This window comes from Alligator mississippiensis, chromosome 2 (genome assembly GCF_030867095.1).
Source record: "Alligator mississippiensis isolate rAllMis1 chromosome 2, rAllMis1, whole genome shotgun sequence".
NCBI classification, from domain to species: Eukaryota; Metazoa; Chordata; order Crocodylia; family Alligatoridae; genus Alligator; species Alligator mississippiensis.
The window spans coordinates 99,251,601-99,274,554 of NC_081825.1; the positions used below are offsets into that span (position 1 = coordinate 99,251,601).

The following is a 22,954-nucleotide window of genomic DNA, read 5'->3' on the forward strand; positions in this document are numbered from 1 at the left end:
CAGTTTGTCTATTACAGAGAATTCAGAAAGATCAAAACAGGTCAGAATGTTTTTGACACCATGGTAGTGATTCTCATCCAGGATGCCTTGGGGTGCCCTGAAATTCTTTCAAGGGTGTGATGGGGTGCTGCATAATGTGTTAGGCATGAAAATATGATACAGAAAACAAAACCAAGACTTCATACAGGAATCCATAGTGTTAAAAACTTTCTGACCTGTAGTGGTCCTTCTGAGTTTTTTGCAATAGAAGAATTGCTTTATTCTTTTTTTTATAATCAGAAAACATGTCAAACTAAGAGCTGGCACTTTCTGAGGGGTGCCTTGAATCCAGGGTGGGGTGCCTTGGGTCTGAAGAGTTTGAGAGCCACTGTACTATGTATTTCTGTTTGAAACCTCTGGTTTTATCTTGCTGTTACACTCTGGTTGAGAATCATTGCATTAGAGTGATAAGATTTTTTTCTACTAACTGAGCAAGGGGTTTGAGGAGAGAAGGTATGGAATTCATCACCAAAATCTTAGGTTGCAGGCCCCTACAACAAATAGAAGGGGCAGGGGAGGGGAAGGAATAATATACATACAGCTTGGCTCAGTGCCCCTTTGCAAGGGAAATGGTTCAGATAACATATTATTGATCACAACTCTTAAAGTGGGATTTTATATAATAAATGTATCCACTTTGGAATTGTATCTTTCTGCTACTATATCAATAATCTAATGTACATTATCTGAACCATGCTTTTTTAAAAAAAATCATCCTTGATATATGCAGATTAATTTAAGGAGGATGTGTTTCAGTCTCTGTGGTGAAGTTTTGGTTATAATTTTAATTGGAACAATTCATAGGATCATTGCTTGGTTTAGGAATTGCAGAAGTAATAGCTTAACATAAAGTGCTTGGTGGTATACCTTGGTGTATTTTTTTTTTTTTAAATGTAGCTAAAACAAAGCTTTTGAATATCTCTTGCAAGAAGAGGCTGCCCTTCTTAAAATCACTATCTGTTCTTAAAATCATTATTTGTTTTATCACTCTGATCATATTAGTTCCTTTGAGTCCTTTCACTGGCTCCTCCTTTCCCCTTCTTATCTTCATATTTAGGGTGCTTTATAATTTATCCCAACCCAACTTAGCTGATCTTGTAACCTTTTGTGACCTTCCTGTTCAAGTATTCACAGCTTTTACTGTCTACCAATTGGCTTATTCCTTAAACAACTGCTTGTCTTTTTCCAGCTTGAACCTTGTATATGAGAAAAACCTGCCAATACAGTTTAAGTAACTACTATCTTGTCTCTTTTCAAGTCCCTCCTTTAGTCTTTTCTCTGCTAGGATCCTTACAAAACCAAGCCTGCTGATAATGGCTAAAATAGTGGCAAGCTCTGTATAGTCTTCTTCCTGTTTCCTTTTCCATCTCCCTTCTTCCATCTTTCCATCAGTGGCAAAAAGAAAAAAAAAAAGAAAACTTGCAACAGAATACTATAAAAAAGTTCTACTTGAATGTTATGACTCACCTAAGGCTTCCCCAAACTTCAGAGAAAGAGTTAGTGGTATCTTTTTATTATGTTAGAAGAGGGAAAGAGTGTGGGGAAGAGGAGAATCAAGATGGGGAATGAAAAGATCATTGTGAGAAGCAGAGAAAGAAAAAAGAAGGAAGAAACAGCTCATTTTAAAGGGCATTTTAGCACCTGAGGATACAGGCTTGTGCCTGGTGAATGCCATTTTCCCTCTCTGATTTCAATAGGAATTTATATGCATTGGAAAACCTCATTCTGTGACTGCCTGTATCCTTCAGTGTCTGATGCCTTAAAAGCCAGGCCGAAACAGAAGTTGGGTAAAGGGATGGAGATTTAGTTACAAATAAATCCAAACCTGGTTCCCATAATTATAGAAAAGAAAACATACTTTTTACTGAATATATATTTGCAATTCAAGGGTCCAGAAGGCTATTTTCTGGATGATAATTGTTCTATTATGTAGTTGATTTATGCATAGGAAGTTCATATAAGAAGTGCTGGTTTTTTGGTTTTGTGTAGTTCCCCTTTAATGCAGTAAAAAACTAAAAAGATTATTAACATGTTAAAATATTTTTAGATTTTCCAAAAAAATTGCCTTATGGAAATGCGGGATCGAATCTTGTATGCTAAAGAAATTGTCAGCAGATAAATGAATATGTTATTTATGAGAAAAACTGCTTGCACCTTTTGCATCATGTATTAGTTTAAATATTCAAGGATATGCTATTTCAGAACTGATAAATCTTTACTGAGTTGGACTCTCAGTAAACATTCAACAACAACATTCAGTTATTGTAGTCTACTCAAAGTATCCTAAGTCTGAGTTGTAGAAGGGTTTAAGTTCATAGTAGGAATATTTCTTATAAAAGCACGGTATGACAGGGACTGAATCAAACATTTTCGCAATATATAAAAAAGTGTCCAGTGTAATTATCCTGAAGTACATAAATGTTAACCTACTTTTACTAAGCTCATTAGTTTTTGAAAGCAGTAATGAAAAATGTTGACTTAACAGGTGTACGATTTCATAGAACAAACTACCTTCAAGGGAATTCTGCAGTGGGGTTCATTTTGCAGCATTTGAGCTGACTTGTCATAATAATAGCCTGCACCCACCTGTAAAAGCCTAAAAATGGTATTGCAGTGCTGTATGATGTACCAAGGACATTGTATGAGTATTGAACAATTATGCCCACATTTCTAGCCAAAAATAACATTTTTTACAATAGTATCAACATTCAGGTATCAATATTTTTAATGGCACCTTTATAGCATGGAGTGTTACATTTATCACTCTCTCTTGTCCCTTTTTTCATATTTTAATCTTCTTCAATATTTCATTCTATTGCTTTACAATATGTACTTAAATTTGTATACAGAAAATGTTAATAAGCATTAGACATGATATTTCTTTCTGAGTCGTTATTTAATTAGTCTTCATAAAACATAACCTGTTTTATGTCAGTTGATTTGGTACACAAAAATATTTTTTTCTGGTCTCCCAGTGTCCCATCATGCCCCTTTCAGGTTAGTCTGAATCGAACACTGAAGCTAATGTAATCTTCCTCCTTGATCACTCTGACCATACTATGCTATTTCTTCCCTGCCTTCCACTTCCTTTCCCTTTCAAATTCAGGTGTCTTATTCCTGTTTTAAAAACCCTACATGACTTATGCCTACAATTCTGCTTACATTTTCCCCACTTTCTACATTCCTTCAATTATGCAAAACTAAATATCCTTAATATACTTTCCCCATTCTTGACCTCATATATTTTTGCATGCTGTCCCTTTCCCTTCCGTGGTTTAGAATCATAGAAATTTGGGTTGGAATGGACCTCCAGAGGTCATCTCATCCAACGCCCTGCTCAATGCAGGATCATCCCCAACTAGATCATCCCTGCCAAGGTTTTGTCTAGCCAGATTTTAAAGACCTCCAAGGATGGAGATTCCACAACACCTCTGGGTAACCTGTTCCAGTGTTTTACTCATTGCACACCAAACAGCTCACTTCCCTTTAAGTTTGATTCAGAACTGTAGTGAATCAGACACTTCTTCTGCAGAGAATTAAGACATTATCAATCACATTTCTGGTTACTGATTAAAACAAGCATGCTCCAAACTGCTTGGCAAACTGGACTCTTTTGTGATGAATTATTGTACCTGACTTCCACTGTCTGTTTCTGAGACCCTAGACATATTAGCACAGGGAATTGTCTGACTTTTTTTATATGCAGCTTTGTACTTAACGGTGCTTTACGTAACTTCTAATGATTCTACAAGTATAAAGTGTTCAAAAAAGCTCAGTTTCAGTATGTCTGAAAACCATATGTAAATAAACAGCATAATCCTGTTCACAAGGATGGAAAACATTTATTTCTAAGCTGTACCAGTACTTTCTGTCTAGTAAAAGTGAAGGAACAAATGTTGATTCCTGTAACAAGATGTCTAATAGGTTCATTTGTATTTGTTTTGGAAGCACAAAGCTAGGTGCTATGATAGGTCAAGCGTGGATAAAAATTGGGAAGCTAAAGAACAGAAAGAGAGGTTCTCTGGATTAACAGTAAAGAGTAGAATATTAGAGAAATAGAAGTAGATCAGAAAGAGTGGAAAATAGAAAGAATGAAAAACATGTAAACGTACAGGATCTGAACATTCTTCTTTGTTTTGGTTCATTCAGGGCAGCACAATTACCTGTGTGCAGGACGGAATGACTGTATAATTGATAAGATTCGAAGGAAGAACTGCCCAGCTTGCCGATTACAGAAATGTCTACAGGCTGGGATGAATTTAGGAGGTAAGTGTAACATTAATAGCTCTGCATTTAAATGTTATTAGGCAAAAATATTTTTGACATACATCTTACATTCATAACAGCTGCATAATCTCAGAAGTTTAAGGTAGAATAACACTAGAAAAATGCACAATAGCTAATAAACCTTATTGTCATTCTAAATGAGATTTTGGGAGATATGTATTTTATGGCTTAGAATAAGAAAAGTGGGTGTTTGATGATGACAATAATTTTACTGAAATTTCATATAGCTAAGAGTGTTGAAGCTTTAAGAACTGTATGCTTTTTTGGTGATGGTGCTGGAGAGTGTTTCTGAGAACATTTAAAAACATTTTACACCATAATGAAAGGCAGGTTTATGCAGTGTTAGCTCTCAGCTTTCATAATAACCTCTAAGTCCATAAAGATTTAACAATGTAGTAGTTTAAATATGCAGTTATATTTATGATAATGCTGCATAATTCATATTCAAATAACAGAATGAGATGGAATCTTTTTTTTTATGATGATCAAAAGTATTTTGAAAACCGTACTGTATCACTGTTTGTTTTAATTCTTTTCATTGTTACAATGGGGTTTCCAGAATTTTATATGGCACAGACTTATCTAATACAGATTTAATAGACATCTTTTGGACCATGTGGCCCTCCATATCTTACTTCATTATTACACATCATCCTTCCAGCAACTGCATTTGTTACTTCCATGGGGAACTTTGTGAGCAGAGGAAGAATTGCTTGTAGTATTTGACATGCACAAAGCCAAACTTATTTTCCCTTAGATGTCATTAACCCTTCTATCACTAACCATTTGCTGCCATTTTGCTTACTGAACCTTCTATTCTCTCTACACTCTAGTCTTATTGTCATACTCTTCCTCCACAGCCTATATCCCAGTCAGTAAAATACAAACTTTTTATATGTGTATTTAAGGTACTTTATAATTGCCGTTCCTGTTCAAGTATTCACAACCTTTACTGTCTACCAATTGGCTTCTTCCTTAAATAGCTGCTTGTCTTTTGAGGGAGGACAACTGGGAAGCTGCCCTTTTGAGGGAGGGCAACTGGCATAGGCCATAAATCTATCTTGCCCAGTATGCTGGTGACTTCTTCATGGAGCCGTCTCACAGGCATGTACTTGGCCTGCTTTATAGACACCCCAACACCTTCCCCTTCTGCCCACAGAGGCAGACACTGGCATATACCTACCTTAAATGCACCAGGCTGCAGCCCCTCTTCCGCCTCCTCCAGAACCTGTTGCTGAGGTTATGGCTGCAGTTGTTCCTTCACCTTTTCTTTTACGGATTTCCTGTCCATGGCCCCACCACGTTCCAGGACTTCCTGGTCGACCTCCTCCAGGCTCTAGCCAAGCTGTCTATCTACAAGACTAGGAAGGAGGCTCTGGGCAGGAGGAGCCCAGGCAAGTGTGGGGCTGCTTTCCTGACACTTCTCCACTCATGTATCTGGATAGAGTTCATTGGTCAGCATCCACAGGCTCCCTCAACTCCTTCGAGGGGCAGTAAGGGCTAGCTGGTATGCTCCGTTTGGTGTCTCCCCCTGATGCCCTAGTCATTAACCTATGACCTCACTCCCATTCCTGCTTTCTTTTTTGTTGTCCCATGTAATCAGTTGATGTGTCCTCAGTAGTCTCCCTTTTTCACAGAGGCTTATAGTTCTCCATGGTGAGCCTAGTCTTGTGACCTTTCTACAGCATATCAAATAGGCCTGAGCAAAGAGTAGATGCTGAAAAGGACATTGAACAGGGTATAACCACATTTTTCCCACTGTTCTGCTCCCACTTGCAGCCTCCAGCATTTAAGGTTTAGGAAATTTGAATTCAGAGGCTGTACCTCTAACTCCTCTTCCCAATAATTATTGACGTACTTTTTCTCTAAGAATTTATCCAATTGCTTTGAATCTGGCTAAACTGCCAGCTTCTACAACATCTTGTGACAATGAGTTCTTCGCTTTAATTACATGCTGTGTGAAAAAGAACTTCCTTTTGTTAGTTTTAAACTTACTACCTACTTGTTTCATTTTATGACTCCTGGTTCTTGTATTGTGAGAGATAATAAATAATGAATCCCTATTTATTTTCTCTTCACCATTTAGTATTTTGTAAACTTTTATCATGTTCTTTTTCTGCCTGAACCTGGTGCAGCCTCTTTGGTATGAACCTTGTATGAAGGTTTCTCCATATCACTAATCATCCTTGTTGTTCTTCTTTGTACCTCCTCTAGTTCTTTTATATCCTTTTTGAAGTGTAGGGACCAAAATGAGGCACAGTATTCAAGTTGTGGATGCACCATGGATTTTTGAAGGGACATGAGTGTTGGGGACAACTTCCTGGTGCAAGTGCTGGAGCAACCAACTAGGGACCTTGTTCTTGAATTGCTGTTCACTGGTAAAGAAGAATTGGTGGGGAATGTAGCAGTGGATGGCAACTTGGGCAGCAGTGACCATAAGATGATTGAGTTCAGGATCCTGAGGAAAGGAAGGATGGAGAGCAGCAGAGTAAGGACCCTGGACTTCAGAAAAGCAGACTTTGACTCAGTCCAGGAACTGTTTGGCAGGATCTGAGAGGGACAGGAGTCTAGGAGAGTTGGCTGTAATTTAAAGAAACCTTAGTGCGAGTGCAGGAAAAAACCATTCTGATGTGCAGGAAGAATAGCAAGTACGGAAGAAGACAAGTTGGCTCGTAAGAAATGTATTCTCTACCAAGTATGTCATGTCCTTTGGTCAGGGCTTCAGTGTGTACAGGTCATGGAGATCATTAATGACTATATATTTTTCTTATGATTCTACTTTCTTGTCTTCCTACAGAATATTATATTTAGAAGCAAGAAAACAAAATTTAAATCCTTATATTCTATAGAGAAACATCATAAAACACTGAATAGCAAAGTCTGGATTCTACCTTGCAGAATAAAGAACGTTTCCCTAGGTTTTGTAAAGAATTTCTCTCTCTTCTTTATACCCATCCTAATCTATTGATCAAATTAGGCCTTCAGTTATCACAATAGAACATTTTATAAAGCATGGAACCAACATTTGGTGATGTATCATAATCTTACTACTATTGTAAAGGCATCTCTGTAAAGGAAAACTTTTTTTTTCTGGAAAGAAATTCTGAATGAAAAAAGGAATGAAAAAAAGAAAACTTAGGGCAGGTACTACTTAGTGGGTATGTCTACAAAAGATACTTTACTGTGCATTAGATTAATCTAATGTGCGGTAAAGCATCACCATCTACATGAGTGCAGCAATTACTACGTAGTAAGTTAGTCTCTTGCACCATTTTCTACTACCTGCAGATACAGATCCTAGAAATAAGTTTATTAAAATAATGCTTTGCAGCGCACGTGTAGACATTAACCTAGACATCAGGGAGCCACAGGGGGTGGGGAATGCTATCCTGGCTTGGTGGGACAACTGCCAGCCACATGGAGATTGGGACTTGCTGTGTTACAGGTTTGAACCAGTTTCTGATCACTTATACCAGTTTGTGTAGCCTCTGTCCTAGCCCAAAGTTCAATGTACATAAATCACTTTTAAAATGACCAAAACCAGTTTAAGATAAACCTGAATGGATGTAGTATCAGACTTAACTGATTTAGGTTAAATCATCTTATACTTCTGTCTCAGATCCCCTCCAGATTCAAATTAACCCTCAAATCCCCAGCATCCCAGGATGCTTTGCACCTCCCCTGCAAACTTTTGCTCACAGGGTAGGTGGGCTAGCCTTGGCTCAAGCTGTTTCTTGCAGCCAAGCAGGGAAGCATGCTCAAGCCCCTCCTCCCCCCCCCCCCCCCCCAGCTTCTGGGTTGAGCCACTGCAGGCATGTAGCTGGATTTCTGGAATCAAAAGTGAATGTTTGTTCACTTGCTTATCAGTTCAATCTACACAGTTTAGACTACCTGCGAACATTATATTGATTCAGCCTAGGGCTTTTTGTCTGTCTGTACTTAGCCACAGTGTTTGGACAATAATTCATCAAGTCACTACTAATGTTTCTTCAGTGAAGCTATTTTCATAATTTCCATCTCTGGAATTTCTTATCAGGTTTTGCAATTTATAATGGTAACAAAGTTAAATTTACCACATTAACTTAATCCTTCCTCCTCTTTTAAAGAAATTTTTCTCTTCTCCCTTTCCATCTCTTCCCTCAGATACACACTTCAGCAAATACTGGTTTGAAACTTTTTCAGGAGCCATAGTTTGTTTGTTTTTTAACTTATAATGCCATATTTTAGACTGTATTATTGGAAGGGATTCAGAGTGAGCAACTTAATTAGGCATGCTCACATTGTTGGTTTATACTCTTTTCAAAATGCTGTAATTAATTTTCAATTAATTATGGGCCAAACCAACTTCATGTGTTGTGAAGTTTCTTTCCAGAATGTTCTGTAACACAAGCCTAGGTTTCTCTTCTTTCTCTACTCAAATAAGGCAATGAAGCTGAAATAAATATGATGGCTGGTTATTTGTAAATTAAATGATTTATACTTTATGGAAATTGCAAATCTTAATTAAACAGTGCCTAGGACATGTAGGGCCTGGTTCTTAATATACTTATATACATGAGCAACTTCATGCACAGAATTTCATATATGTGTTTCTGCTTTTCATTGACAAACTGAGAAAAAAAATCACCAAATTTAAAAAATGCCCTGTGACAACTATTTAGTCAAAAAGTAATATTTTCTTTTTGGGGGAGGCAAAGGGGAAGAGGGAGAGGGAGAAGATCAAAAAACTATTTTTAATTCTTCAAAAAAATTGGCCATCTCTTACATGTATTTCCATTATAGCTAACTAGTAGATTCTTCCTCAGTATATCATTATATCAATAGTGAGCCTGAATACCAGTGTCCTTTGTTAGATGACAGTGGTCTAGCTAGCATAACGTATATTTACAGTATATACCTTTAATTTGCATAGTCGTACTTAAATGTTTCATAGAAGTTCTGCTATATTTAAAGTCAGTCCTGGTAGTGGCTCAGGAAGTAATTTTATGCATCTAGGTGAATAATCTGGCATCTTAACCTTTTGTATTTCATTGTATAAAGCATTCATAACTATTAGCGGTTTAATTTGAACACACACTTTAATTTAATTAAGCACACTTGTAGAATAAAAAGAATTAAGAAACTGCATAAGCAACTGGGTTTCTGTCCATATGTAAAGTACAATTTTAATTTTCAGAAAAAAAGTATAATTGAAAGTGTTACCAAATGTTAATTACCCTGAATTATTGAACATCTTACATTTTGTGATTTATATATGGTTTTGCTATAAATCATCTGTCTCTCAGTTCCAAAATGAAATGAAAACTTGATTAGAATGTGATTTCTATCAATTTTCCAACTGTAAATTATTCTAATTTGAAAAAAAGAGGATGCAAGAAGATTATGAGGTTTTAAAAAAGCAACAACCTTATGTTCCAGAAGGATCTTGTATGTTTTTCCCTTAAATTTTTAGACTGACTTGTTATTTCTAATGTCTACCAATGTTCAGATGCTCATTAGTTGTGCTTCACATTATATTTATGTTATTCTGGTTTTCATAACTCAGTAAATATGTTCAAGCTTCACAAAACAATTATATGTGGGATAATTATTCTATATACAAGTCTGTATAGAATAATTCCATAGACTAATTATAGAGTCAGAGATTTTATCACTTCATATTTCTCATGACTGAGAAATGACCACTGATTTATGTTTTTAACTTCAGCTCTGTCACACAGGGCATGTTCAGTCTAGTCTATATTATAATTTCCAGTCTTAAGAACAACCACACTGCCTTGGACCATGATCATCTCAAAACAACATCTTTCTGTACTTGGGAGAGAAATTCATAAGCAAATCCAACCTGCTGCACTGAATTGTGTTAGTAATTATTCAGCGGCATTCTTTCCCCTGAGGCCAGGTACAGCCATTACATTTTTACTGATATAAGTGCTCAAGAAATCGGTCTATACCCATAACAGAACACAAATTCGACACACGTAGACTGGTTTAAAAATGACGGAACCCAGTCTAAGATTTGCCCTTCCTACCGAAGGACAAATGTGTGTTCTGTTAGCTTCCAATTCAAACTACACTAATTACAGCAAACTGGTTAATTTGCATCGATTCTGCGTCAGGCTTTTTGAGTGTTATTAATAGTGGTCCGGTATGGTGTTGTGAGGCACTGTTTTGCTGAATATGCCATATTTTAGGCAGTGGGGGATCAGTGGGGGACCAGCCTTTTTGGCAGGAGTGCTACAAAGTAGCTGTTCCAATTCCCTTCCCCTTCCCAATCTGCTGTTCTGCTTTCTGCTCCCTGCCATGTACCAGTGTGCAGCCTGTCCCCTCCCCAATCAGCTTTGTGCCCCTTTCTGATCAGTTTTATGCCAGACAGAAGCTGTGTATGCCACACAGGCTTAGTATAGACAGTCAAAAAGCCTGAGGCTGAATTGATTCAGTCTTTGCAGGTTAGTCTAAGGTGCGGAGTTTGAACTGATAAGCAGATGAACACACATTCACCTTTGATTAAGGAAATGCAGCCGCATGTCTACAGTGGCTCAAGTCAGAAGCTGGGGGGCACTAGAGCACACCTGCCAGCCGCTCCAAGGCTTCCCCACTCCCTGCTGGAGCAGAGTGGGCGTGGCCAGGCCCCAGCCCTGTCCTGCCTGGGTGGGAGGGGGAGGGGAGGTAGTAGCATTTGAATTCATAAAAAGTTTTAACAAGAATAGTTCTTTCTCTGAAAAACTATAAACTGAAAATTATAAACAAGACCTGGGAAGTGTGTTCACTTACTCTTCCAGCTGCCCCCAAGGCGTCTGGGATTTGCAGTCCAGCATTAGAGCAGCAGGACTCCACAGGGTTGCTCATCACTTCCTTTTCCTGCTTCCAGGTGCTTCTGGGATCTGTAGCCCACAGTCGCAGCCAGCAGTAACTTCCAGTAAGTTTAGCAGCAGGGCAGCGCTTGTACTTGGGGGAAGGTGAGTTTAACACCCCCACTCTCTGGCCCCACACCCCAAGTTAGCCAGCCCTCATTGCTCCAGCTAGGGAGCAGAGGGATGGGGCCAGCCCTGCTCTCTGAAGCAAACAGTCCAGCCCAACCCTTGGCTGAAAAGCATGCTGGGATGCTAGGGGACTCTGATTTAACTTGAAGTAGGAAAAAGTTGCCCATACCACTTGTGGTATTTGGCCTGCAAGTAGGCTACCCCTGTTTATGTGATGAATAAAATACATTTTTTGGTCTGCTTCTTCTACCCTTTTCCATAAACAAGAGTGAAACAGTAGGAAAATTTTAGACAAGTTTTGCAAGTCATTGGCTTCTTCCCTATCTTTTGTTTACATCGTTAAAAGCCCTTTTTGTTTCTGCTTTACTGTCTGGTTTGTTCAGTGTAAATAGATGATGATCTTCACCAAATTCTTCTGACTCTTTCTTTCTGTTTCCATCTGGGTCATCTTCTGAAGGAATTCCAATGGTTGCAGACATATTTAGCTATCAGAGCTGTTTTGAAGGGGATTTAGTGAAGTATTAGAGGAATTCAAGATTCTTGAGTACTGTGACAACATCAGACTGTATACCGATGGGAAGTTTTGTCCATTGACTCAACCTTGTTTTGAAAAGCTAAACTTCTGTGTTTTAGATACTTTTTCTCTAATTTTTTTTTTTACACCTGCGATATCAGCATAGAAAAATAGATTCCTGTAAGCTAAAAGCATTCAAGTCACACAGCTGGTGTCCCAGCATCTCTATCTTTTAGTCTCTGTTGGCCTAGCTCTGCCTGTTCATTTTAGTGCCTGGTGTCCAGCTCCATCTGTCTGTTTTTCAGGAGCAGCCTCCTCTTCAGATACAGGTTCATTTTTGCTTTCCACCATGCTGCTCTGGAACTCTTGCCCTTGCAGTTGCATCTGCTGGATTGTCAATGAAGCCATCTGTGGCACTATCACCTTAGTCTCCTGCATGCCCTGTAGGGGATAGTGAAGCTATTTTTAATCACTCTTCTGCTTTTATTTTAAAGTGTTTTTTTCTCCTTCCATTGCGCCTAAGTGTGTGTTTTTAATCCATGGTTTTTGTGTTTGGTGAAAGTAAGGCTATGTTTAATACTGACAGTTAGTCAACCCCTTGACTGTATACACTTGGAAGTAAAAGATGCCAGTAGAAGGAGCGGTGCACATAGAGTGTTTACAGTTACAAAGGAAATGTCAGTCAAGTTTATGATTTACAGAAACTATTTGAAAAGAGAGAAATATAGCAAGACCATTGTAGTAGTTGCCTCAAGACCAATTCCAGATAGCCCCATTAATGCAGATGATTAATTTGTTCTGAGTGAGAATTTACATAGTCCCATAGAGTCTGAGGAGAAAAAGGCCATAATGATGTTAAGGGATTGGCAAATTTCCTGATAATGTTTAGGACGGAAGGTAGAAGGAGACACAGTGGTGAGATACAAGGATGAGTATAAAGAATCCAGTTCAGTGCAGAGGTCATGCTTGAGAAGCGCAAGGGAGTAATGTAATAGCAGCATTGCCAAAGAAAAGTAACTGAAGAACATGTTGAAAGTGGAGGAGCATTTCTTTACTCTCAGTCCCAAGCAAGGTAATTGTAAGGTAACTGGAAAGGGTCAAAACTCTTAGAAGAAAACAATCAGGTTTTAGGAATGGTCAGAGCTGCTGGATCAAGTGTTCACCTTAAGGCAAATAAAAGTGCCTGATACACCAGAGGCTAGTCATTTCAGTGATTTGAAAAAGGCCTTTGATTCTATACATAGACTATGCATTTAGAAAATATCACAACATTACAGTCTTCCTAGGAAATATGCTTATATCAACACAAGTAATTACAGCCAGTGTTATGCTAAGTTTAATGGCAGATATCCAGAATAGTTCAAGGTTCAGACAGGAATGTGACCAGACAATATCCTCTCACCTTTTGTTTTTGGAATAGTTATGGACTAGATAATAAAAATGCAGGTAACTGAAGCAATACAGGACTCCAATGAATAAAAGAAGCTATGTGACTTGGATTTGCTGATAATATTGTATTGTTGGAAAACAGGACAATGACCTCACCTGAGAAGATATAGTAAAAGTGGCAATAGCTATTGGAATGAAAGTCAATGTGAAGATGTCTTTGATGATGAAATACAAGGAAGCAGATAAGAGAAATGTGAAAATTGCAAATGTGGAAACAAAACAGTTTACCTGGGAAGCACTACTAGAAGTGATGGAGCCTATTTGTGTGTAGCAAAAACAAGGATAATGAAGGCATGCACAATATTTACTAGGTTCAGTATTTAGATATCTAGCAAGATCAGTATGAGAAAAAAAATGAGGATGAGACATAGTAGGCATCAGCAGCCGCTCGAATGAAGTAGGAACATGGGATTTGAAAAAGATGGACAAAAGGCATTTGGAAGTGTTTCCTCATTTGATATGTTCAAAAGATCATGAAAGTGCATTGGCATGCTTATTTCCCCAATATCTAAGTAAGGAAAGTAGTTGGTGACCATGGTTTGAACATGTGCTTAGACCAGTGAACATGGTTTGATCATGTGCTCAGGATGAAGGCTGCAAGCATTTAAAAGCAAGCTTTGCCTTAAACACCGCCGCAAAAGAAAACTGAGAGGGGAAAACAGAAACCAACTCAGGAGAAAATTACTCATAGAACAGTGGAAATTATTGGGTGTAGGAAGTGTGTCATCTAGCACAGAACAAAAATCACTAGAATGTATCACTTGTGTGTGTAATGAAAGAAGGAAAAAATATGATGACCCATCATTCTGTTTCACTAACATTGCTTTCATTTTAACTCAAATTTAGCAATGACTTTTTTTCAAGTTACTGTTGTTTTATAACCAAAAGTAAGAGTTGTAGAGTATATTGGTAAGTAACAGTGGATAGTAAACATAAGAATTGTAGGTGACTAATTTTGGACATTCTACGAGTTGCATTTAGGTACAAGTCCTTTGTAAAACTTGTATTTCAGGGATAGTTACAATAATGTTTTATGCTAAACTCCAACTCCACTGAATTTGATATATAATTGAAGAATGAATAAATAAGTAAATAGTAATATATTAGTTCTATGAACATCTGAAAGGAGTTGATAATGGCTGACTTTCAGCAGAAGCATAATTTTCTTTCTTGGACTTTTAAAAAATTCTTTGCATATTGGATTACCATTTAAAAATTTCATTTATCCTGGGATTAATTAAAATTTATGAAAATTTACACTTAAACACAAAGATTAACAGTAAGGTTGTAGTATGTCAATTTTGATATTTTTATTCACAATATTATACACAGGTGGGAACTTCAGACTTTTAACCATTTCTAATTAAGAAGCTTTTATTCAAAAGCAGATTTATTTCAATTCAACAGGAAGCTAATTGGCTTTTGTCAAAAGTTGTTTCCTTATAGGGGAGTAATATCCCTTTGAAACATTCATAAACTCATTATCACTTTAAACATTACTGAAAAACAGGCAAAATGCAACAGATATTTTCCCTGACAACCTAAGTTTTCTGGTATAATAGTATTTGGAAATCATTTTTTATCACTGTTTGACATCTCCTCATGGGTGTCAAGCCACCAGCTTGAGTTCAGCCAGGCAAAAGCAGAGCTCTGAATCTTACCTTCCAAGACCTTTGTTTTGTTTTTGAAGACGGTGGACACTACAATCATCCTGTGTGGCAATCAGGTTGTAGCCTGCACATCATCCTTGACTTAGACTGAGGGTCTTGTTACATATTACGCTTAGGAAATGTTAACTGCACTTAAAATTCTTGCATCTGAGCATTCAAGCAGTAAAACACATACTAATTCCCATTGTAGCATAGCAAAGTTTTGACTTTACTGGCGAGGAGTATCTCCAGATAGCGTTACCTAGCTCATGCTGAGGTAACATCTCCATGGAGGTGATACAGTCAGGAGACTTCAGTGTGGTGGGGGGCTGGGAGCAACAAATAGCCCCTATAGCACACCATGGTAAACCATAGCCTTTAAAGGCTCTGGCTTAGGAAGTGTTTTATTTAGATTGTAGCAAGTATTACCATGTGGCTGATCAAAAAGCTTTGTAACATGTAGTACTGTTTACTACAGTCTAAATAAAACATGTTCTAAGTCTAATATGCAACAAGCCCTTAGGCCTTGCTCTCAGTTTCCGCATCCATGTTTCATATGAGTCTTGCAGATTCTTTATGTATAATTTCTCTAAAACAGTCTGTCTTTCCACAGAACTAAGTCTCTCATCTAGGCTGTCATCATCTCATGCCTTGATTAGTGCAACATCTTTTTCTCCACCCTTGACATATGCCATCTTATCCTGCCCACATCCAGTCAGAGTGCTTCTGAAGAATAATTTTCCTAGCTTGCCACGTTGACCATGTGGCTTCTCTTTGTATTCTTCCACTTCACTCCCTTCTCTGTTACCCACTTGGTATATTTTCAAACACATTCCTTACTGTTTTCTTCCAGGCTGTGCCTTTCATTTAGGAAGGATGAACTCCCCCAAAAATATTCACAAAACTACCTCACTGTTGGAGTCTTATACCCTGACTGTTGATGTTGTTCCTGGCTATTTTAAAAGTTTGGAAGACAGAATTATTTCTAAAGCGGCAGATAAAAATTTAATTTGACTTTTGGCATTAGTTACTGTACATTTGTTTTTTCCTTACTATACACTTCTACAATACTCTAGGGGGTGGCTAGAATAAAGGACAATTTATTAGAGCAGCATTACATTGTTCTAGACATTAGAGTATTTCCTTACAGTTAGTCAAAAAGCCCAAGGCTGAATTGATTTAGTTTTCACAGGTTAGTCTAAATTGTGTAGATTGAACTGAGAAGCAAGTGAACAAATATTCAATTTTGAGTCTGGAAATACAGCCACATGCCTGCAGTGGCCCAGGCTAGAAGCCGGGGAGCACTAGAGCACACCTCCCTGCTCAACTGGAGTAGATAGCTTAGGCCAAGGCTAACCTGCCCGCCCTGTCAAGGGAGGGTTTATGGGGGAGGTGCAAAGCATCCTGAGATACTGGGATACTGTGAGCTAACTTGAATCTGGGTCAGTAGTTCAACACACCAATTTAACCTAAATCAGTGAAATCTCATACTACATCTATCCAGGTTTATCTTAAATTGGTTTCACCCATTTTGAAAGCAGTTTATGTGCACTGAACTTCCATTGTTTCAGATTTGAACTGGTTTCTGGTCACTTATACCAGTTTGTGTCATTTCTGCCCCCATCCATAAAGACTTGTTAGAATGTTCAGATAGGTATATAAAGTAATGAAAAGAAACACTTCTTAGCTTACAGATTTTCTGTTGATTTGACTGGAAGTACAATCAATTGCACCAATAAACTCAACTGGTCAATAATGAAAAAGGTTTAGAGTAAACATTAGTTTGGATGAAAACTATGAATTATTTTGGAACTTACCAGTTTAGTTTATACTACATTTGTGTTCACCATTTCATTTCACTGAATTCTAACTATGGTTTCTATCTTTTTTCTGTAGAAAGGCAAAGCTTTCATTATTATGAACCTCTCGGATAGGGACAATTACTTTATCACAGTACTATCTGTAATTTTTTTTCATGCTGGTTTTAGTACTATACGTGTCGTCTAGGAAGTGTAAAGAGCATAACAGTATGCATATGTTGTTAAACAGGGCTTTCATTCAGTAAGGACCTCCATAGTAGTAGACACTGTAGTAACAGACTAACATTCTTTTCATTTAAACACTTACAGAGTGAGAAAAAGACTTAAAAATTTAAATTTGATATACAGCACACTTAAAAACAAGAATAGAGAAAAATGGGATGTTATCTGATTGTCCTACTGTTTTTCTAGTTGTAGGAATTTTTTTTAAAGGAAAAGAAAAGCCCTAAAAATGGAGGTCTGAAATACTGCAATGGAGGTGAAAAGGTTTATATTGAAAGTATCAGAACTGGCCATATAGAAAATGATCTGGGCCATGCCTGGGCCATATAGTTGGCCTTTATACTTGCCAGGCTATCAGTAACAGGCCTCTTTTTGGAAGAAAAATAGTTTTAAGACAGATTTCCCTGTTACCTTTTTTTTTTAATATGAATGTTATAATATAAATTCTCTAGGATAAATTCCTTACAATAATATAAGGAGAAGTATAGCACTACTTATTGGCCTAATATTCATTAACTATACTGGTTGAAATCTTTATAGTTTTGTCTGTAAAATCACAAGAAACTCTTACTATTGATATGTCCCACAAAAAAAACCCTCTTCTTATCTTACATCCCATATTCCACAAAAAGTATATGATTGAGGCTGTGTTGGAAAAATGCATGCAGAACTTCAAACTGGTGTCCATTCAACCCAAAAGCAGGGAAGAGAGATTGGGGAAGGGGAATAATCCAAAGCATTTTGAAAAAATACATAACCTGGGCATGTGTGCGGTGCTTGAGGCAGGGCAAAAATCCTTCTCTGGACTCCTGCAGCTAAGGGATCTTATCCAAGGGATATAATAGGAGCTGCCAAATTTGTAGAAGCTTCCTTTTACAAGTTTTTAGATCAGTGGATCAGACTTTTCTTGGCCTGCCCCTGGAATCTTGCTTTGTGCTACCCTCAAAGAGAAAAGAACCCTACCAAGCAGTTTCAGCACAGTTTTTCCCCACATCTGTACAATAAACTGAAGATCTCTTGCTCTTTAGCCCATGTAAAAGGAGACAAAATTTACCCTTAAGAATGGCTATTCTAGTCCTGCTTCAGAAAAAGTGAAAATTATTAAAACAGTGAATGAGAAAGATAAAAAGAAGAGATGCTAATCAAACAAAATACCAAAAATGTTCGTTAACACAGTTTTTGGCTGCAAAGTCTAAAATAACTCAAAATTATTTAATTACAGAATTAACAAGAGCTTCCAAAGCATGTCTCCACCAATAACCACTTAATGATCCTTGTTGGCAACTCTGTTATTATCCTCATCCCTAAGACTCACAACATTTGTATAATTTTCTGCTCATGTGTCTCCTTATCTTACTTTTAAGTTGTTCTAAATCTTGTTGTTTCTTCCCAGAAAGCCTTCAAAATAGGTCTTTGGTTAATCCCTTTATTAATCCCTTTTGTCTTTTATTTATTAATGTTTCTTTATTAATCCCTTTACCAAAACCCTATACCAAATCCATGATGATTTTCCTTTTACTATTGAAACCTCCTTTTCTTGCCCGATTGAACAAAATTCTTGCCCCTAGCCTTATCCAAAACACTTCTGCAAAACTCCTCTGACTGGCCCACAGCTCTGACAGCATCCAGTCTCTCAGATCACTGAACTGGCTCAGTTTCTGTAGTATTTTCCTGATTTTGCACTCTTCCTTTGTTTCCTCCCCTGGTAAGTTGTCCTCCCCACCATATGTACCATTGAATCGTCTGTGCTTTCCCTCCTATAGCATGTTATTTCTCCCCCTTTTACACCCATTATTTAGTCTCTCCCTTTTTTCTCATGTCAGCTGCCTGATTCTCTGGGTGTGGGCAAATGCACAAATTATAAAGGGTTGAAAGGGGGAAAGGCTGCATATCAGCTATCCTACAGTAAATGTTTCATGTGTTCCTTCCTGTCTCGCTGTAAGTGGAAGCTAAACCAGGGAAGCTTACCCCTGTTTCATTCATTTCAGCCTCAAGTGCCCCAGTTTAGCTTCCACTTAGTGCAGAAAAGGAGTGGACATCTAAACATTTACTCCAGAGCCTCTAATGTAGGGTAAGTTCCTTTTCCTCCTTTTTAACTTCATATTATTTGTTAGTCTGTTCATTCTGTCTGGTAAGCACCCCCCCCCCCCCCTTTATATGGTAGTAGATCTGGTACATGTAAATCAGCCACTGGGATAAAACATCCAATCACTGCTTTGGGAGGTTGCAGGAAGGGAGACTGACATGACAGTATGTTGCTGGAAAGCTGGTTGTTTCTCTCCTTCCAAAAAAACTCCCATGGTGCACTTCTGATATCACATACTAACTAAAACATTCTTTGCAAAGAGTGGATAAAGTGGAGTGCAGCGCTTCAACTAAAATAAATAAAGTACTAACTTTGGGAACTTTGACAAGTAATAGGCTGGGCAAATAATAATTAGTCTGTGATGGGCAACAACCAAGGTGTTCTCTGAAGATATTCATGGAAAAAAAACTTAACTGCTTGTATGTAAGGCAGGGGTAAACAAAATACGACCTACAGGCTGGCTTTAGCCTGCCAAGTGATTCTGTCCAGCCCGTGGTGGGGCCTGCCCAGCCCAGCTGCAGGGGGCAGCCTGGGCTGTGGCATATGCAGCCAGTCCCACTGCCCCTAGAGACGGAGGTGTCACCTGGCACAGAGCACAGTCCACCCTGTCCCCAGGTCACACTGGGGATTGTAGTCAGCAGAGCTGGGCACCATGGTGGTGGGGCAGTACAGCAGATGGACTTGGCTTTCTGGCAGCCCGCATGGCAGCGCCTCACTCTTGCCCTCACATTCTGGTGGCTGCTCCCTTACTTGCAGAACCGGCACAGGTCGCAGGGATATGCAGGGAGTGGATAATGGCTCTGCATTGGGTACTGGCCCCGTGCTGTCACCACCCTGGTGATCCTGGGCCCAGACCCAACCACCTGTCCCACTCTCAGGTGCCATCCTCTGCCCACCTGCAGCCCCACCCCATCCGCCCAGCCATGCACACCCTGCCTGTGGGTGTCCCAGGCAGTTGCCCACATACAAACTTACAAGGGATCTCATATTACTTAGATATGTCTCTTCATGAAAAGAAAAGATATATAGTACATTTGGGGACAAAGGCAATGTAGCAAAAAAGATATTATAGCATTATAATACAGCTAAGCATATTTATGCGTGCTATTATGTCCAATTAGCAGCACTCTGTTCCCTAGCATTTGTGGCTTCCTGTTATTAAATAACAATAACAGTAATAAAAACGAGAAATATTAATAGCAAGCACATGAAATAGTTCATTAAATCCATGTTTGTGACCTTGGTAAAAGTTCAACTGTGTTTCATGAAGACCGATAGGGAGGGAGTAGGAATTAGTCCTCTCCAGAAACAACCTGTGCACTATGGTAAATTTACAATTCAAGATATTTTCAAAGATTTCATATGTCTGGCTACCAGCCCATACTTGCCTAAAATAGCAGAAGTGTCATATTATCAATTCATAATAAACAGTACACAATCCTGTATTATATCATCACCAACAATGGTGTTGAAGCATAAAATTACAAAGCTCTAATTTGGGGGAAGCTTCTTTTTGTTAAATTCCACTGCTCTGAGATGGGGATGCACACTTTGGAACCAAGAGCCTTGTGTCAGCCCATACCCTTCAGTGTGGTCATTTTGAGGAAATAGTCTTATTTTTCTTGTCAAAGTCATAAATGTGCGATGGGAGTAGGATGGGGGGAGGTGGGGTGTTTCCTTAGAACTCCTGTTAGGACTGCCTACTAAAAGTAGGTTTAACACGGTCTCTCTAATTTCCTTCTTCCTCAAGTCCAGCATTCTGTTACTTTCTATGTGTTTTCACTATATTTTTTATTTTATATATATTTTTTCTGATGCATAAGAATGCTAGGCATCTTAGAAGCTTGATCTAACAAAAACCCATGTCAAACATTCAAAATATTTCCTTATTCTTTATCGGTTATTCTGTCTTAAGAAAGTTTATGAGCACAGTAATTGCCATATTGGATCAGCATAATAGTCCATCTAGTCTGGTATCTTGGTTCTGATAATACTAAGCACTGGATGCTTCAGGACAGACACAGTGTAAGAAATGCTGCACCTGTAAATAATAGTTATTGGCTGCCTTGTAATACACATGAAAATATTTTCCTAACCCTTAATAGTTACTGATAGGCTTCAAAACCTGAGTATGAGCTTGTTTATGCCCTTTAAAATCTTTTTGTTTGATACGGACCAATATTAGTATTCCTATCATCCATGTAAATGTCCCACTCTGAATCTTGACAATGAATGTGTTTGATAAGGAGTGTTCAGATAATTTAAAAGAAAGATAGAAATGTTAGCTTTTGATTAACAGTTATCTATATTTAGGATTGCCTTTGATCCATGTTGTGACTGTAGAGATTGTGATCCTGTAGGGAAGATTTTATGGTACTTGTTTTGTCTTTAATTTTAAGGTGCCCTATTAATTTGTTAATCTAGTTAAAGAACAAATTTGAAACACACCCTAAAAAGTTAAACTTGAAGCACTTCACAGAGGTTTATATTACATTTTCTGTAGCCAGCTCCTGGTTTCTGTGGGAGTTACCAAACTAGTTAAACTAGAGTCTTGGCATGAAACCAAATGAATTTTTTTTCACTGTAAACATGACTGTCAAGCAGTAATGTTTTTCTCAGCTTTATTTTAAAGGCATCATAATGGAAGAAAATTAAACTGAAACACTTTTTATGACTTTCATAATGGAATAAAACATTTTAAAAGGTGGGGAAAAGAATGTTGGAGAGCATATACAGAAAAAATATGTCTTGATAAATGTTTAATCACTTTAGCTAAGTTGCTAGATGTATTTAGGAGAAACCAAACCAGTTCAGTTTGCATTGTGGTACGGTCACAGATGAAAATGAAACTTTTGTTTCTGCACACAAGATGCATAAAAATCTTACTCTTAGCCACATTGTGATATTGGAAGAAAAATATGGAGCTGAATAAAACTAACTGAACAATAACAGTAAGCAGAGATATTTGGTTCTTCTTTACTCCTTCAAGCCTATTTTTAAACACTTCCCAGTGATGAATAGCTCTGTTAACTCATTATCAAGTATTTTGCTGAACTTGGACATCCCAGCTTTGCTTTTGGGATTTATTTTGTTGGAAAATGTGCAAGTTCAGCTTTGCCTTTTTAAGATAAACATAAACTTTGCTTAATACTCACAGTGATTTCACCACTATGCGCAGTACTATACCTATAACTATACCAATTGGGAACAAATGCATTTTCACTCACTTTACGGAGAAGTTGAATAACGTTGTCTACTCTGGCTGTTTGGAATCCAGCACAGCACATTGTATCCCAAGATGGGGTGGAGAGAGAAGAAGGGGAAGAGAGAGAGTAAGACTGTTATCAAAATGTAAGATAATTTGCTGCTTTGTAGGGTTTCCTTATTGAATAACAACTCATTTCATTCTGTGGCATCTAAAAAACTGCTAGGAAAGGGGAATCAAAGAAAGGACATTGTGTGCCACCAGTGGGAGTACTTATTTGATGAAAGTGAGCAGAAGTAAGCCTAGGTGAGTACCTCCTTGGGGTCAGATTCTGTTCCACCAATTAGATCTATAAATGGACTTATGTTCCTCAGTGGTATTCTCTTCCACCCTTCTTGAGTCCTTGAAAAACAGTTAATAAAAAAGGGGTGTAGGCTCTCCTTCTCACTGCTTTTTTGTCACTCAGTCTTAAGGGTAAGGTGATGGTGTGTTACAAAAGTACATATGTTCATTAATCTTTCAGGACTTGTACGAAGTGGAATAGAATTGAATTTAAGTGCATAAGTTTACTTAGATGCCTTAGGCAGAACAGGATCTGGCTCTGGGTGTCCAGAAATGGTTAAAGGATTGGTGGTACATTAGGTGCCTACTGCCAAAGTTAGCTATGGAACATTTTTTGTCTTACCTTCATCATATTTTA

At 38.0% G+C, this 22,954-nt stretch overlaps 1 protein-coding gene across 4 annotated transcripts in view; it reads left to right on the forward strand.

The window, feature by feature from the left end:
• The window catches only part of NR3C2 (nuclear receptor subfamily 3 group C member 2), a 320,035-nt gene that overhangs the window by 234,027 nt on the left and 63,054 nt on the right, over window positions 1-22,954 (forward strand). For all 4 annotated transcript variants that reach the window (XM_014611489.3, XM_019477542.2, XM_019477552.2 and 1 more), the window contains one exon: window positions 4,189-4,305. In XM_014611489.3, the coding sequence (XP_014466975.1) occupies window positions 4,189-4,305 (117 nt within the window). The remainder of the gene's footprint in view (window positions 1-4,188; window positions 4,306-22,954) is intronic.